The sequence below is a fragment of the Belonocnema kinseyi genome, chromosome 2, assembly GCF_010883055.1.
Source record: "Belonocnema kinseyi isolate 2016_QV_RU_SX_M_011 chromosome 2, B_treatae_v1, whole genome shotgun sequence".
Classification (NCBI taxonomy): Eukaryota; Metazoa; Arthropoda; class Insecta; order Hymenoptera; family Cynipidae; genus Belonocnema; species Belonocnema kinseyi.
Genome location: NC_046658.1, coordinates 7,840,763 through 7,859,447, shown reverse-complemented (window position 1 = coordinate 7,859,447; position 18,685 = coordinate 7,840,763). Strand labels below are relative to the sequence as shown.

At 31.6% G+C, this 18,685-nt stretch overlaps 1 protein-coding gene and 1 long non-coding RNA gene across 3 annotated transcripts in view; one reads left to right on the top strand and one right to left on the bottom strand.

The window, feature by feature from the left end:
• LOC117168154 overlaps positions 1–11,281 on the top strand; it is a 38,074-nt gene extending 26,793 nt beyond the window's left edge. For both annotated transcript variants that reach the window (XM_033353582.1, XM_033353581.1), the window contains exons 4-7: positions 9,860–10,238; positions 10,488–10,642; positions 10,771–10,918; positions 11,060–11,281. In XM_033353582.1, coding sequence (XP_033209473.1) covers positions 9,860–10,238; positions 10,488–10,557 — 449 coding nt within the window. In that variant the 3' untranslated portion in view covers positions 10,558–10,642; positions 10,771–10,918; positions 11,060–11,281. The remainder of the gene's footprint in view (positions 1–9,859; positions 10,239–10,487; positions 10,643–10,770; positions 10,919–11,059) is intronic.
• Positions 11,282–15,956: 4,675 nt separating this feature from the next.
• LOC117167789 overlaps positions 15,957–18,685 on the bottom strand; it is a 25,033-nt gene continuing 22,304 nt past the window's right edge. The window contains exon 3 of the long non-coding RNA XR_004466431.1: positions 15,957–16,031. This is a non-coding gene — a long non-coding RNA (uncharacterized LOC117167789). The remainder of the gene's footprint in view (positions 16,032–18,685) is intronic.

The window sequence follows — 18,685 nt, the reverse complement described above, 5'->3', positions numbered from 1 at the left end:
TTTAGGGTATTTTTAAATTTTCAAGGGATTTTCAACAGATTTCTAAAGATTTTGAAGGATTTTAAATATTTTAGAATGTTTAAAAATCTTTCAATGTATTTTCAATTCAATTTTATAATTTAAAGGAATTTCAATGAATTAAAAAAACAGTAGCAGGCTTGTTTAAAGAAACTCCAAAGTGCCTTAATAATATTTAAGAGATGTCGACGGTTCTCAGAAGATTTCAAAGGATTTTCAATATTTTAGGGTCTTTTAAAACATTACAAGGAATTTACAAATAATTTTTATAATTCAATAATTCCCTTGAGATTGTTCAGAATAATAGTAATATGAAGGAGGTCCTGTCAATTCCCTTCTCACTGAACTAAGTAGGCAAATTCAGAAACTTCAAATTTCTGACATTTTATAATCAGAATTTTGTAAAGCCCAACGTTTCTAAAGCGTGAAGTTTTATAAATTTAAATCTTATGTTTTAAAAAATTTCAAGATTTGTAAGGATTTTAAATATTTGAGGAAGTTTTAAAAGATGCCATGGAATTAGCAATTGATTACAGAAATTTAATATGAGATTTTAGAGGATTTGATATATTTTAGGATATTTTAATAGATTTAAAGTAATTTCTAAATGATTTTAATAATTTAGTATGAGATTTTAAAGGATTTGAAATACCAAAAAAGTTGAAAAAAATAACTAAAATTCTTTGAAATTGCATTGAATTATTAAAATTACTTGTAAATTCCTTGTAATGTTTTAAAAGATCCTAAAATATTGAAAATCCTTTGAAATCTTTTGAGAACCCTCCACATCTTTTAAATATTATTAAGGTACTTTGGAGTTTTTTTAAACAACCCTGCTACAATTTTTTTAATTCGTTGAAATTCCTTTAAATTATAAAAATGAATTGAACATTCATTAAAATATTTTTAAACATTCTAAAATATTTAAAATCCTCTAAAACCTTTTGAAATCTGTTGAAATTCCTTGAAAATTTGAAAATACCCTAACCCTAGAAATAGTTGAATTTTAACTTGAGTAATTTCTATTAAAACTTTAATTTAATAGTTTAACTAATCTACAAACAGTTAAATTTTTAATATTTAAAAATTTTCTAAATTCCAGTCTGAAATAATTTGATTTAGAGATTGTCCAATTGAAAAACATACATTTAAATTTTTAACGCATTTAATTAATTTGATATTATTAAGTTTTTATAAATAAACTTCTAAGTTTACAATTTTAGATGTGAAGTCTTGTATTCCATCGAGTTGAAAATTTTTGAAAATAAAATTTCGAAAGCTTTGAATTTTTATTAATTCCATCTTCAAAACTCTAATCTACAAACATTTTAATATTTAACGCTTTAAAACTCTTCTTTTTTTAATTTCAATCTGAAGCTTCACAAAATTTCAAAAGATTTCAAAAGATTTGTAAGGATTTTAAATATTTGAGGATGTTTTAAAATATGTCTAAGAATTTTCAATTTATTTTTACTATGTACAGGAATTTCAAAGAATTAAAAAATGTTTAGAAGGCTTATTTTTTAAAATTCCAAATTAATTTAGAAATCCTAAAAAAAAAAGTCCGAGGCATTTCAAAAGATTTTGAAGTTTTCAAAATACTCTAGAGCATTTAAAAAGATTCAAAGGAATTTTCATTGATTACAGTAATTTAATATGATATTTTGATGGATTTGAAATATTTTAGGGAATTTTCAAAATTTCAAGGAATCTTCAAAAGCTTAAAAAAATGTCAAGAAATTTCAAAAAATTTTAATATTTGTGAATGTTTTAAAAGATATCAAGTAATTTTCAATTTATTTTTATAATTTCAAGAAATTTAATAGAATTTTAATAATTTTAGCAGAGTTATTTAAAAAAAATTCCAAAGAACTTTAGAAATCTTTAAAAGGTGTGAAGGTGTTTGAAAAGATTTTGAAGGTTTCAAAATACTTGAGAGTATTTAAGAACGTTCCAAAGAATTTTTAATTGATTACAGTAATTTAATATGAAATTTTAAAGGATTTAAAATATTTCAGGGTATTTTCTAAATTTCAAGGAATTTTCAAGAGCTTTAAAAAAGTTCAAGAGATTTCAACAGATGTTTAAGGATTTTGAATATTTGAGGATATTTAAAAAGATTTCACTAAATTTTTAATTCATTTTTAAAAATTAAAGGAATTTCAAAGAATTTTAATAATTATATCAAGGTTGTTTAAAAAACTCCAAATTACCTTAAAAATCTTTAAAAGATGTTTGTTTTGGTTTAAAAATTAATTTCTTTTAACTACAAGAAAATTCATCTTCTTATTCAAATTTTTTTTAGGAAACTAATTGTTTTGGTTAAAAGTTTAACTATTTCTATTAAAAGTTAGTCAACTATTAATTAAAATAATGTTATATTTTATAATTATAATATTAACGTTAATAATATGTATAGTAGTAATAATATTCATACTATATACACCTGAAAAACATAAACTCGAAATCGACTCATGCATGAAATAAAGAATCACACGGAACATTAAATTCGCCAATTTTCTTCCATTTCTTTCAAATGGAGATCGAGATATAAATAGAAGACCACCGAAGTCTTCCGAAGCTTTCAGATCGGCAATCATCGTAAAGCAGGGAACCGAAGTCGAATCGTGCATTTTCGGCTTACACACGAAGTCACAGTGGTAATCATGCACCTTCTGTTTGCGGCTCCCAAACTGTAGGTATGGTGGGGGTAAATTTGTAACGTTTCGTTTCTTATCCTACCTGTATGGTTTCCCTCCGGACGCTTCAGTCTCTTGCAGGGTTCTGGGCTTTGGGACAGGCTTTACGAATAGAACGAACATGTGAATTATAATACAAAATATATTTTCCCTATAAAGTGCAAATCTAATTAATCCTAGGGTGTTGTGTAGTACGGTGTGTGTGTGGTGTATATGTGCGTGTGCGCGCGTCCGGTGACAAACTTAAATACAGATAAACAGTATACAGATTTGTGCGTGTGTATAATCGTGAGAGCGGGTAGTGCGATTTTAAGCAAGCGTAAGCGGAGCGGGAAAGAAGAAGCGGAAGAATAAGCGTGCTTGTGAATCTAGTCCTACGCTGGGGACTACGGGTACCGCGGACGTCTCACGGGAAACCTGACGGTATTCAGGCACCCGCGACGGGTGTTCGTGGCGGTTGGATTCGTAGTAAGTGCGCGCCGTTCTACGGCGCAGATAGTCTTCGTTCCCTAGCTGGCTCACTGGGCTGGCGACGCTTTTATGACGTGTTATGCGTAGATGATGAAATTCGTTTTTTGCTAAAAATCTTTCCGTGTTAGAGATCACGTTTGAGTGGCGAGTTAACGGTTGGATGCTAGGTAAAAAAATTCTTTTTGTATTTGAAATATATCTAGCGGTTACATTTCATGTCGATCGTGATTTTTGTATATAGTGAGTTTTAGAATTTCCACGTTACTGTTCATTTTAAGAAAAAAATGAGTTTAAGAACTCCTTGCGCTAAGAAAGTTAATACGTTTTGTCACGTTTGTGGAAAGTATGAAACGGAGAAATATCGTCGATCAATTAATGATTCGATAAAAACGTCATACTTCAACTGTTATGGGACTTCAATGAAAATTTTTGATAAACCGTGGGTGCCAAACTCAATTTGTGATGTCAAATTGGGAAGATGAAAGTACCAAGACGCAGACTGTTATTCAACCACCTGTTTTTCATGAACCCAATTATCATGATACTGATTGTTACTTTTTCTTATGCAAAACAGGAGGTTTTTATAAAAAGTTTTTGGAGAAGATCGTTTACCCTGATGTAAAAAGTGTTACCCCAGCCAAGATTGGTATTATAAATCACTCTGGAAACAAAAGTGACCGATCAACTCACAAATAAATGGATACTGACAATCCTAATGCAACTGAAGATTCTTCTTGGGAAGAATCAGATGATGAAAATCCTCAATTTTTTGACCAAGACGAATTAGACGATTTTATACGTGACCTTTATCTTCCAAAAGATAAAGCTGAGCTTTTCACTTCAAGACTCAAAGAGAGGAAACTATTGTTACCTGGCACTAGAGTAACTGTTCACAGAAATAGAAAAGAAAAGTTTATCAAGTACTTTTCAATGGACAGTGGGATTGTGTATTGTAATGATATCGAAGGACTCATTAATTTATATAAAATAAGCTTATATACGCCAGAGGATTGGTGTATTTTCATAGATTCGTCTACAGAAAGACTGAAAGCAGTACTATTACATAATGGAAATAGGTACGCTGCAATTGCAGTTGGTCACTCAACTACACTGAAAGAATCTTATAATACTTTCCAATTACTTCTGATAAAAATAAAATACAATGTCCATAATTGGCTTATTTGTGGTGACTTCAAAATAATAAATCTTATAACAGGTTTACAATCAGGAAACATTAAATACCCTGGTTTTCTTTGCCTTTAAGACAGTCGTGCAAGGGATGAATATTGCATAACGAAGAAATGGCCAGACAGGTTAGAGTGGACAGTTGGTCAGTATAATGTTGTTTATCAAAGTCGTGTTGGCAGAAAGAAAGTATTATTGCAACCACTCCATATAAAACTAGGGTTAATGAAGCAATTTTTGAAAGCCCTAAACACCGAAGGAGAATGTTTTAATTATGTCAGATCTACATTTCCGCATTTAAGTGATGCCAAAGTTAAGGAAGGTATTTTTGTTGGGCCTGATATAAGAAAATTTATCAAAAATTGAGGTCTTTACAAAACCATGACATCTATTGAAATGAATGCATGGTTGAGTTTCAAAGATGTTACACAGAAATTTTTAAGGAACAATCGAGATCTAAAGCTTAGAACTATTGTATGTAGCATGTTAAAGAATTTTAAAAGGTTAGGTTATTTGATGAGTATGAAATTACATTTTCTCAAATCTCATTTGGTCTATTTCCCAGAAAATGTAGGAGCATTCAGTGAAGAAATGGGCGAACGCTTTCATCAAGACTCACCAAAAAGAGCAACATTATCAAGGTCGATGCAATGTAAGAATGATGGCCGACTATTGCTGGTCTTTGCAAAGAAATGATAATAACCCTGCTAGTCATAAACGAAAGTCTCTTCAACAATCGTTTGATATGAAGCGCGAAAGTTTCAATAAGAAAACAAGCAATTAGTTTCACCTTCATTGGACATACAATCGTAAGTCTTGCCTTAACTGGCTGAGCAATCGTAAGTCTTGCCTTGGCTGGCTGGAATATTCAAAGTCTTGCCTTGACTTACTGGGCGATTCAAAGTCTTGTCTAAACTGGCTGAGCGATACAAAGCCTTTCTTTTATTGGCTGGGCAATTCAACGTCTTTCCTTGATTGGCTGGCAATCTAAAGTATTTCCTTTATTAGCTGGGCAATCTAAAGTCTTGCCTCAATTAACTGGAAAATATTAAGTACTTCCTCGCTTAGCTGGACAATCCCAAGTCTTTCCTTAACTGGCTGAACAATCGTAAGTCTTGCCTTGCCTGGCTGGACGATTCAAAGTCTTGTCTTGACTGGCTGGACGATAAAAAGTCTTGCCTTTATTGGCTGGGAAATCCAAAGGCTTGTCATAATTGGCTGGGCAATCTGAAGTCTTGCCTTGATTCGCTGTAAAATATTAAGTACTTTCTCGCTTAGCTGGACAATCCCAAGTTCAGCCTTAAGTGGCTGGAAAATATTGAGTCTTACCTTAGTAAGCTGGAAAATCCTAAGTAAATTTGCAATATTAAAGGAAACATAATATTACATTTTTTAAAGCCCTAACTGTTTTCCATATTCGCTCTTCTAGAAGTTATAAAAAAAACTGAGCTAATCGAAAAGGAACCCCCGAAAACCCCTCAGATAACATTTTCAAGTGACAATGGCATACCATCTCGGCGTTAATGAGCTAATACGCTAAATTGAAAATTTTCATTTCAAGGTTAGCCCACTGGTAGTGTGGAATTCAATTATTTCACGAAATGTAAACGACTAAATTCGCTGCTCCCAGGGTTAGGTGGGTTGGCCTGCGTATGATTTGGTAGAGTTGATTTTTGGGATTAAGTGGATTAGCAGGTAGGTGGGTTAACCCACTTGTGGCATGGAACTTCATTATTCCAAGAAAAATATGCGACTAAACTTATTGTTCCCAGAGTCAGGTGGGTTAGCATGCTTGTGGCTTGTTAGGGGTGGTTTCTACCCCTAGAAAACGGCTTTCGTAGAAATGAAAAGACACGGGTCCCATATTTTTTATTGTTTTATCAGTGTGCAAAGTTTGTTTCCAAACGACTGCACGCTTTTTTGTTGGTATTTTGTGCGGCGTCCTTTGTTCTTTTTTGAAGCCCTAAATTGTGGCCGCCATATTGGATCTTCTAGGAGTTATAACAAAAAACTGAAACCGGCAATACAAGGGACAACCTCAAAAACTCCTGAGATAATATTTTGAAGAAAAAATATCGTGCCGTCAGCAACAGAGAATGCGTTGTATAAATCTGAACACCTCAGCATTAATGGATTAAAACGCTAAAATAAAAAATTTCAAATTACAATATTTTGGTGAAAAATAAAGATATCCTAATAAATCCAAGTAGGTTTGAAAGGAGAAGATTAGTAGTTTCAAATTTCATATTAGCCTTGTGATAGAAATTTTTCTTGTACAGTTACATAACCTCAAAAACGGCTAAAAAACGCGTTTTTGCATGTTTAGGTTAGGATATCTGGAAAACCTGACGTACATGAGCCATTTTGAGTTCGGATTCGGATTCAGCGCATCAAAATCCTTTGGAAATGTTTGGTCTGCTTTCTGGTCCTGTTGTCAGAAGCTTAAAGATCCGCTTGTACATAATGTCCACTGTGATGTTTCTTTGATCAGAATTTGGCGTTTTTCAATGTTAAGAATAGTCTGGGTGAACAATCAAGTTCAAAAGTTATTCATCTTTACTTCTCATACAAAATTGACGAAAAAGGCCGACTGATTAACCCAACAAATTTTAGAACAAAAACTTAAGCATAAATAAAAAAGAATCCTGGAAAAGGTTCCTTGCAATTTAAAACATGAGAATGACAACTCGGTGAAGACCATTTGGAGTTGACCCTTACATTTGGTTATTTTTACTACTATTACTTGGGGTGTCAACTTTAAAGGGCCTCAAGCGAGTTGTCATTCTGATGCCTTCAATAATTACATTGCTTGAGTTTTGTTTCTAAGATTTGTTGGAATAATCAATGATCTTTTTCAATTTTTATAAATATAAAGTTAACGATTAGGTGATTTGAAATTTAAAGGTACACCTAGAAAATCATTAAATGGTCGCTAATTAAAAATTGAATTGTATTATTAATGTCTAATTGAAGAGGTTCGTTTTCCCAGTGAGGCTGCGTCCGAGGATCTTGTTCCTTTGGGTTTATAATGCGTCATAATGCAATTTTCATACAATTTTAATTATGCAAAACACATTGTATTCCTTGAAAGGTTTTTCACAATTCTAAATGCATATAGATATATCTATAAAATCATTCAATGGTCCATGAATATCGGTTTAGATATTTTGCAATTGGAATAACAACTCTGAATTTGCTTTTCTAAGTAAAACATTTATAATGCGTTCCTTTCGTTTTATGTGCTACCTGGTTGATACTTAAAATATTGTTTCAACAAGTTAAAATACATAATTTTAATAAATAGATCAACTTGTTTTATTTCAAGCGATAAACAGTCACTGGAAAGAATATTCTAATTAAATATTATATTAATTTATTTTTCATTTATCTTAATAATTTATTGTAGTATTAGCAAAATAATTTTCGTGATATCGTAAACTGCGTCGTAATCTACGTAGGAAACGACTTCGTAAACTACGTATAAACCGACGTCGTAAACTACGTATAGACCGACCTCGTAAACCACGTATGGAACGACGTCGGAACCTACGTCGTTTACCATCCCAATTTCCGACGCAGTATCCTACGTCGTTTCTTACGTAGGTTGCGACGTCGGACCACACGTAGTTTACGACGTGGTTTCAGACGTAGTTTATGACGTCGTTTCACACGTAGTTTACGACGTCGTTCCATGCGTCGAAATTTTCAATAGGGTGACTCGCTGTATTTTATAAAATTAATAAATTCAAATTTATGTAATAAATTATTGTCAAAGTCTATTATCAATACCAATAATTTTAAATAATAGTCCATACGTAATTTAAAAACTTTGTCAATTTGACGAGTATTTGGTTTGAATAAGACAACATTGAAAAGTATTATTTGAACGTTTTGTTGCAGAAAAATTAAATTTGATGTTAAATTTAGTCTCTGACATACATCTTAAAGTATGTTTTGAACATTCAAGAATCGATTTATGATATTTTTAGAACAAGAATATGTGTGTGTTTGTGTGCGTGTGTGTGACGTAAATATGTGGTATGATAGATTCGATGTATTTTAAAGTTATAGGGCTTATTTTTTTCGTGCCCGAGTATCGAAGAAATTTATTTGGTTTATATTTTGATTGGCCCTTATTTATGGCTCAATTAAGGTTTTTTCTTTTTTCTCCTTGTGTGATCAGAATCAATCAAACGAGAAGAAAAGCATCTTCTCGCACAGCATGTCGAAATGCACTATTATACCACTCTAAACTCAAAATTTCAACTTTTACATGATTTTTCGGCCTTCGTGGTATAAACTAAAGTTCGATACTTGTGTAAAAGGTGATTTTTAGCTCACTTGAGTTTTTTCACTCACTTTCACTGCGAAACACGCCTCGTTCGCCAAATAATCACCTCTCACAAACGTATCGAAATGTTATGCACACCCCGCCACCACCCCCATGGAAGACGGGTCTTGAATTCCCAGTGATAGTCCCAGAAAAGAGAGAACAATAGAGGGAGTACTGACACGCGATACAGTAAACCTGCGAGAGGAGCCGTCGATCGATCAATTAGTTAAGGCGCATTAACTGGCTTAAACAAGGCATGTTCAAGTCGTAGACCGGGGCTCGAATCTCGGCGTCGCCTGGCAGAAATTCTTTCTTGCAGGATTTTCGGCAAAAGACGATCCAGGAAAACGCAAAAGTGTAAGCAAAAGTGAAGAATTAGTGTTGTGACAAAAATGTCAATAAAAAACTAAAAATGTAAAAATAAAAAGTAATGAATCTGTAACAATGAAAATTACAAATTGTAACTGTCATAAAAGATATTAAAATCATGAATGATAAAATGATAATGTAACTGTCACATATAGACACTGGGATTCTGTGAAATTGTCACAGACTGTCACAAATCGGCTACGCCCCCCCCCCCCCCCCCCTTAATTTGTGACATGCTTTATGGAAGCTCCCTTGAAAGCCAATAAAAAAGCTCACAATGTCATTAAAACTGCGCGAGAATTTTGGTCGGATCCGACCACAATCTAGGTTAAGTAGGTACTGTGTGCATTAGGGTGGTACAAAAACCGACTTTCATATAGAGGGCATGTCACCCCCCTCCCCCATTTTCTGAGGTTGCCGGAAAAAATGCCCTCCAGGTTTGAGACAAATCGGTTAATATTAAGACGTACCGTAAAGACCATGGGGAAATTCTGGTTTTCGGAAAAATAGGATTCAGGATTCAGGAGCCCCAAAAATGAGCCAAAAAAACTGAAATTGACATTTTTACCCAAAATTGACACTTCAAGTTCTGAGTGACATGATGCTATAAAGTTTGATTGCAGTACTTCAAATGCAATAGAAGTAAAAAATAATTAAAGTATTGACGTATACATATAAATCGAAAATCCAAAAATTTGTATAACAGAAAATTTTTTATTACCAATTATTGGAACTATGTTCATTAAGAATCAATTATAAATTTTTATTTTCCTCTTATTGTTAGACGTGGTTCAAGATTTGACTAATGAGTATGAAACCGTATTGGTTAATAATTCGAACAAGAAAAAATTCCTTAGAAAAAGAGTCAAGAACTCTAAAGGTTCCACAGATAATGTGGCGAAAAAAGCACGAGCAGAGGGAGCAAAGGAAGCTGGGCGAGCAGGAATAACTATAAAGCCTCGAGTAATGAAGTCTGGATGTTTAGCAAACTGTCGAAAAGCTTGTTTCAATAATATTTCTAACGATTATCGGCAATTAGCTTTCGACCAGTATTATGAATTGGCAGATAAGAACTGGGTAATACGAATAAAGTCATCTCACTCGAGTGATGTAGAAGCTAGCATCACAAAGAGGACTTCAGACGTTGTTCAATACGACTTCAGGTAACCATCCTCAGATACTTTTGTAACAGTATGCAGGACCTTGTTCCTCAATACTTTAGGTAATAACTTGAATGTTTATTTAAGTTCATTAATTTTGGTTTAAAAATTCTTGAATCATTAAATAGTTTCTACAATATCTTTTTACTTATAATATAATCACGTCGTAATACATGCTTTGCTCCGTGATACAAATACTACAGCAATTTTATAACACTAAACCTTTTTTCTTTGAATACTTTGGTATTGTAGGAATTTCTTATCAGTGTTAACGCACAGCGAAATAAAAATCAAAAGATATGAACGCAGTCATGGAAGATGATTTGTTAGGAAAACATGATATTCGTCCGTTTAAATATCCAGAGGAAATGAAAGAATCAGTTCGTCAACACATTAAAAGTTTTCAAGTAATTGATAGTCATTATTGCAGGAAAGATACACAAATATATGTTTAGAAATATTTATAAATATTTAATATATTTATAAATATATTATTAATATAATATTAAATAAATATTTATTTATTAATATTTAGAAAAGGTTTAAATGTGAAAAAATGTACTCCATGTATAAACAACATGTCGGAAAAAAAATGACGACCCTACATTAGTTAGTAGCAGTATGTATGAAAGTATTTTTAACAAAGAGTTTAATTTTGGATTTTTCAAAAAGAAAAAAGATCGGTAAGTTGTTACTATTATTATCATACAACCAACTCGTATCACGATTGTTTTTCATCTTTATTGTAGAACGTTATGAGTGTTTCAAAAAAGCAAATGCATTATAATTATAACTAAGTATATGATTTAAAACAATAATTACAGTGAAAATTCTGAGAAGCCACCTGAAAATCGAACATAAATAGATGCTCATGAATGTCACGTTAATAGTAAAATAAAATCAAGGAGGCTCATGACAGCAGATAGAGATAAAGCCAATAATGAAACAACATTTTGCTGTACAAATTACGACATGCAAAAAATCTTGACAACGCCTAAATCTGACATTTGCACGATATACTACAAAAGTAAGCTCTGCGTTTGGAACTTTACAATTTTTGAATTGGGTATTATTGTCGGACTCTGTTATTTGTGGAATGAAACAGTGCGTAACCGTGGATCCATCGAAATTGCTTCATTTGTATGGGTCTTTATAAAAAATAAAGCAGAATCTGGAAAAAAGGATTTAACGTTTTATACAGATAACTGCGGAGGTCAGGAACGCAACCAAAATAATTTTTCTATGTACGTCAGGGCAGCCAACGTTTTTAATATACAAATTATACATCGGTAAGAACAGAAATGATGTCGAGCACCTTTCAATTTGAATTGGATTTTTTTTCTATTTTTCTTCTTGTTGAAATTTATCAATAATGGTTGGCCGAGTAACTATTTAGAATTATGTTTAATCGAAAACATTTTTTTTTAGTTCCAAGCATAAAAATATACAAAACTATTACAAAATTTCCCAAAGATTAACGATCAATAAAGAAAAATATAATAATTTCTTTTTTTTTAGATTCATCGGTGATAAGCTAAAAGTAAAAAAATACAAATAACTCTGATGAGCAAAAGACGCGTGTGAAAAATGTTTACATATGTGAATTGTAGTTATTTAAAAGAGTATAAGTATATTTTTATTTCAATGGCAATAATTTTTTAAATTATTTGTTTTTAAATTTTGTTTGTTGTTACAGATTTTTAGAAGTTGGTCACACGCAATCTCCAGGTGACTCAATGCATGGAGGTATAGAGAAGCATGTTGTAAGTGCAGAAATATTCACCCAAAATGAGTGGGCACGCCAGATGAAGCTAAGGCGGGTGATACTTTATACACGGTCAAACAAATTACGCAGAAAGACATTTTTGATTTCAGAGAAGTTGCAGCGCTTTTCAATTGGAAAACGCTAAAATTTCTCAGCTGCGTGAAATTGTTGTAACACCTGGAGGTAATCATGTTGAAATGAAATATGACTATTTTAAATATTCAAAGATAGTAAAAGTATTGAAGAAAAATGTGACGATTGAGCAAGTATGTTCACTTCAATTGAAAGAAGCTTACAATGCAATAATTCCTCTTGCTCAAAAAAGAAATGATGACTTAAAATCAACGTTGCACAAAAATCTAGTTCCAAATGAGTTCATCTCCGATTTCAAGGAAATCTCAAATGATTAACTGGATTATTTCTTATTCTTGCAACAACTTGGTTGTATTAAACGTTATAATGCTGTTAATAATAATAGTGTTAATAAATAAATCGAAATCGTACAAGTTTTGTGTAACATTTTTTATTAATTTAACCTGTAATTCTCGAATGGTTCTTATATCGATAAAATTAAAAAGCTTTCGTGGTTCTTATTCAAGTGGAAGCTCCGATTTTGTCGTTCTATTTCAAAAGGTACTTCGGAGCAACTTCAAATCAAAATAATTATTTTTTCACAACTTACAGTTGACGGATTCAAAATTTTTCCTTTTGACTGTTGATCTAGCAAAGAGTGAAAATCTGATAAGTAAATGCATGATAAATATGCAATTTTTCATTTTATTACAAACAATACTTTCTGACCGGTGGCAAGAGGTGGCTTTCTACTTTTTCTAAAGTAGGAATGTCAGAAAAGATACCAAAACACCTGCCTAACCCTTTTACAAACTTTTAAAACTATCAACTATGTTCTCATATTCATTTTACCCATTGTAAGTTTTGCTAAGTTTCGCCAGCACTGTTTAAGTAATGCTACTCTTCGTCATCGATGGATTAGTCGTGCTACGCTTCGTCATCGGTCGCTGAGTGGTGTTACTTTTCGTTAGCGATAAGCTATATTATGAAAGGCTATATTATGAAAGCGCTATGCATTATGAAAGGTGCTAGTGTTCGTAAGCCGTCTTGAGCCGCGTTAGACTTCGCAAATCTTTTTGAACGGTACTAGTCTTCTTACGGACCATCGATATGAGCTTTCAAAGAAACATGTAATAGTTATCAAATTTACGAAGATATTTAAATTTAAAAATTATTCAATTCGAAACAAAAAAATTCATTTTCTACTAAATGTCGAAACTTTGATACCAAATTCGAATAATGTTCAACAAAAATGATGATTTTTTAACAAAAAACGGGAAGAAAATTGGAGAAGTTCCCAAATTTTTGTTACATTTTTAAAAGATGGAAAGTGAATTATAATAGTAACGCTTGACAGTAAGTGACACAAAGGACAAAAACAATTTTAACTTCAAACCTTTTTTTTTATCCTTTCTGTCACTTAATATTCTTCGTGACTATTATTATTCACTCTTTGACAAGTTACATTATATTTCTCGGAATACGATAATATTTTTCAATCATACATTTTTGGTTAACTCTGGTACCTGCCCATAAACCTACATATAAGTTAAGCTTTAAGTTAAGTTAATAGACCTCGTAAATTTTGTTAATTGGTGTTCTTTTAACTTGTCAGAGTAAGGACTTTGAAAGAAATAAGGGCAGAGCAGAGAAATAATGGACAACAAAAAATAAAAAGTTTGCCACTCTTTCAGAGTCAAAAGCGCAGACGTGTATTCGCTTCTCGAGGGGAAAGAAATGATTCTGGGCAGCATTTTTATGATTCTGATGCTACTTTAGAAGATGAAGCACCCCGTTTAAATTTTTCTTTTCAAAACGATTCGCAAGCATCAGATAGTGAATACCGACATTCTGATGAAATTTGAAAAAATCTGTTATCAATATCTGATGAGAATTACATCGTATTTCATCCACGGTTTCTCTCCATAGGCGGTAATATAAAACAACGTAAGACGAAAAATTTTTTGAGTGAAAAATCTCAAATTGTTTTAAAAAAAATAATATTCTTATAAGAAAATTCACTTTTTTAAATTCAAAAGCTTATTTATATAATAGAGATTCATAAATAAAAATTCTGACATTACAGTTGTTAATCTCCGTTCAGTAATTGACTATAATAATGTATATTATGTTGAAACATTCTAAATGTCTTGTTATTAACTTTTACAACAAAAATTTTTCGCCACCATCTTTATAAAATACCTTTCAACATAATAAGCATGCGTTATACATTTGTAGCAAATAACTCATTAATAACACAGGCCCACAAAAAAGTTGTCTACACGATACAAGCGACTAGGCTACCCTAATGGATTTTGAGCCGCTGAATCCAAATCTGACCTCAAAATTTCTCATACACGTCTTAGTTTCCCCCTAGATGCAACAAGTAGGGAAAAGTTTAGGGATTCCTGGCCACACAGGAAAACCCTAGGGACAACTTGCTCGTTATTTTGATAATATCAGTATACGCGAAAATAGGCACATATATTCTTAGAAGCAAGCACTTTTAGAATCTTAATTTGTACACAGAAATTCTTCAGTGTGCTTTTCCCTACATTTAGCATCTAGAGACAAATCGGAACAAACCCAAAAAATTTGGGGTTCATATTTAGATTTAGCACAAAAACCTGCAAAGTATATGGCATTTTTGTTATCTTTTCTCGCACAAATCTATATGATATAAGAAAGACTTTCAATTTCTCTAGAATTGCCCAAGCTAGGAGAAACGAAAGGCACACTATAAAATTTCTGTATACAAATTAAGTCTCTAAAAGTCGCGACAATTAAGAATATAACATCCATCTGTCTATTTTCTCATATACTGGTATTTTCAAAATAACGTTCTGAATATCCCTAGGTTTTTACCTATTTTGTGCATCCAGGGGAAAACTAAGACGTGTACGAGAAGTTCTGAGGCCATATTCGGATTCAGCGGCTCAAAATCCATAAGGGTAGCCTAGTCACTTGTCTCATTCAGAAAACTTTTTTTCTGTGGGCCTGTGTAATTACTAATAGTATTTTATTATAATTTTAAAATATATTGTTATTGATAAAATATACGTCTTCCTTTATTTCCTCCATCCCACACTCATCTTTTAAAATCAAAATCCCAGACAACAATCGTGCGACGCACACTTCAAGCATGCGTGCGAGTCGTACGATGCGAGTCAGAACGCACGCATCCTGCCATCACCAGCCGTAACGCCGTGATGGGTAGAAGCGTGCGTGCGCATTTAATCTCATATCGCCATCACGGCGTCCTTCACGTATGACTGCGTATGAGAGGCTGTCTGCGACGCACGCGTGCATAAATCGTGCAGATAATTAATAAATAATAATTCCATAATAATGATCAAATTATATCTTAGTTAAACCCTAGATATTGTTTATTTATTAAAATTCAAATATTCCAAATTGCAGCACGAGAAAAAAAATAAAAATGCTGATATGAGAAATTTGTAAAGCGCGCTCAGTCGTTTATAATAATGATGGCCGTTCTCCCCGCCGTTGTCTCGCCATAAACCCACTTCCCACGCTTTCAGTTGACAGCTTAGCTTGTTTGAAAGTTTTCCGTCCGAGTCAGTCAGTGTTCCGCGTGTCTTTTTCTTTTTCTGCATCTTATAATTGCTCATCACCAAAAGATTTTTTGAAATACGAACGAAGGATTTTTTTCTTATCATAAAAGACGAAGAAGAAGGATTTTAACTTCTCATCTGCGTGCTGGTAATAAAAACATAACCTTACCTTAGGATTTTTTTCTTATCATAAAAGACGAAGAAGAAGGATTTTAACTTCTCATCTGCGTGCTGGTAATAAAAACATAACCTTACTTTCGCTCGCTTCGCTCGATATCTCTTAATCTCGCGCTTCACCCTCGATAACGTATTCGGAGTGGCTACGTCGTCAGTTTTTATATTTATAACTTTGAACCTCTCTCTAACGTTATAACTGGTCATAACCTGAAATTTGATGTATCAAAGATTGTAGCGTAAAAATTCAAGCTGCATATAAGGAAATAAATAATAATACTAAAGGTTTATGTAAAAACTGAGTTATGTAGAAATTAAGAATTACGTGAATAATAATTTTCAAAAAAACAATGTTCGTAAATTAGGTTAATATCTCAGTTAATAATATGTGTACATGAGCAAAAAACCTGGAAATATCCAAAACCATTTAGGTAAGTTTCCAAAATGAGGATTTTTTATTATCTTACTCTTACTTTATATTGTATACTTATTTTTATTGTAATAATTATCCTTCCAAAATATATAAGTATAAGTCTAAGAAATTAATTTAATCAATTATCAAGTACTTTTGAAATGATGCATTTTTAATATTCACATATAATGTGTAATAAAAGGTGAGTTTGAATTTTTCATTAAATGGTAATGGGTTTATGAAAAAATATATTGTGTAAATGGTAATGGGTGTATACAGTATATCTTTTCATATATGAAAAAATATATTGTACAAATTTTTCATTAATTAGAGCGTCTTTTACTGTGACAGCTGATGATGAATTTGCGACGAAAATGTACGAATTATTTACAGATTCTTTGTCAAAAAGTTGTTTTGAACAACATTTATATGCGGTTATTAATGCTTTAATTTAAAACATATAATTAATGCAAAAATAAATAATTTAAAAAGTCTTATGCTTAAAAATGTTGGTGCAGTTGCAGAATAGGGGCGACAGCTCTATTTTGGTTGGAAGAAAATTTTTGTTTGGCAAAAAACGATTAGAATCTTTAATTGAAGTCCTAATGAAGTGATTTGACGAGACAAAAGTTTAAAATTATGTTTACTTTTATTAATAACATGTCTCAAATATGGGTCTATCACGACATCGGAAGGATTGTACTTAACATCCGTACGGCCAGAAATACTGTAAATAATTAAAATTCAATGGTTAATTAATTAATTAAAAAGGCACCCCTGTGGCAGGTCACAGAAATAATGTAAGACCGTGACAGACCCACATTTGAGACATCTTATTAATAAAAATAAAAATAATTTTAAGCTTTGGCCTTCTGAAATCACTTCATTTATACCTCAATTAAAGATTCTAATAGTTTGTTGTCGAAAAAAAAAATTTTTCAGGAAAAACAGAGGTGACGCCCCTATTCGGCAATTTAACCAAAATGTTAACTAGTTATACGCTAATTATTGCAAAAATTTTAATAACGTGTATAATGCGTAATTTTCTGAAATCTTAATTTGTCATTTGCTTTTTAAACAATTACTATGTACTTTTCTACAATTTTTTAGACATATGTTTTCCCAGATTAAAAAAATCAAAAATATGTCAATTTTGTTAAAAATTACGTCTTTCATAATTAAATATTATAATTAAATTAAGAAATAAAATTTAAAAATTAATTTTTATTAATTTTAAAATGAAACCTTTTATAAAAACACATGTTGTATACAACTTTTATTCATAAATAAGACATTTGTTGAAAAAATTTCTTGAAAAGTAAAGGATCAAGATTTTGAAAAGAACGTATTATACATCTGACATACATGCAAGTAATTTTAAAGCCAATATAAATCGAGAAATTCCATTTAAAACAAGTTAAACATATGTTTATTTACTTTGTCATTAAAACTGCAATTTATTTACCACTTTCTGTATTAAACTATACAATTTTCAGTGAATTAAATTTAAAAAATTAGCCCGTAGTAACTGTTTTCAGTAAATTAAATTTAAAAAATTAGCCCGTAGTAACTTTTTTCGTTTTTGCTACAAAATGGAGAACAAGTATAAAAAATTATTTAAACTCATAATCACATGTAAGTTGTTAGTAATCCAATTGAGCCTGCTTATACAATTGATCAGTTTCATTAATCATCATAGCTCTTTGTGTGTATGAAATTTCCTAATTTCGCCCCTTCCAGGTTACCTCTCTGGATCGACGCCTGGTCCCTGAAAACTACCCTTAAAACCCAGAATGTCAATTCTTCATAAAAACGAGCTTTTGAGAACTGTATTCTCTTTTTTTTACTTAAAATTATTTACATTGGTCTAGTAGAATATTTATCAACATCGGTTAATATATTTTTAATTATTTAAACAAATTCCATTTGTCTAAAAAATGTTTTTTTCTTTAAAAATTCGTCGAACTGTCAGTTATTACCAATAAGTGAAGTAAATTTATTTTCAAATATTTTTGAATTGTTGAAACAATAAATTATTATTTATTTTGAACTTATAATGAAGGTTGTATATTAATTAGTTTTATATTTACATCTTACCTTCATTATTTAAAAAACCCTTATTTGCTTCCACAATTCAATTTGTTCGCTTATTTCTTATATCATTTTAATCTATATTGTCTATCACTGTGTGTCGCGATACAATGTTGTTTTTTTTGCTGTCTAGAAACTTTTTCCTATACTTTTCAATCAAATGCAATACATTATTGTTTAAGCTTGGAGGTTGTACATTTTTGGGGTGTCTTAGCATTAAGAAGACTAAATTATCGGCCATAAAATTTTGACCATATGAAACTTTTTTTTTTAGTTTTCGTTTATTATAAACGATGCAAACTTCAACAAAAATATACGACACCCCACCCCCCTCTGCATGGTGCTTTCTCCATTGTTGTTA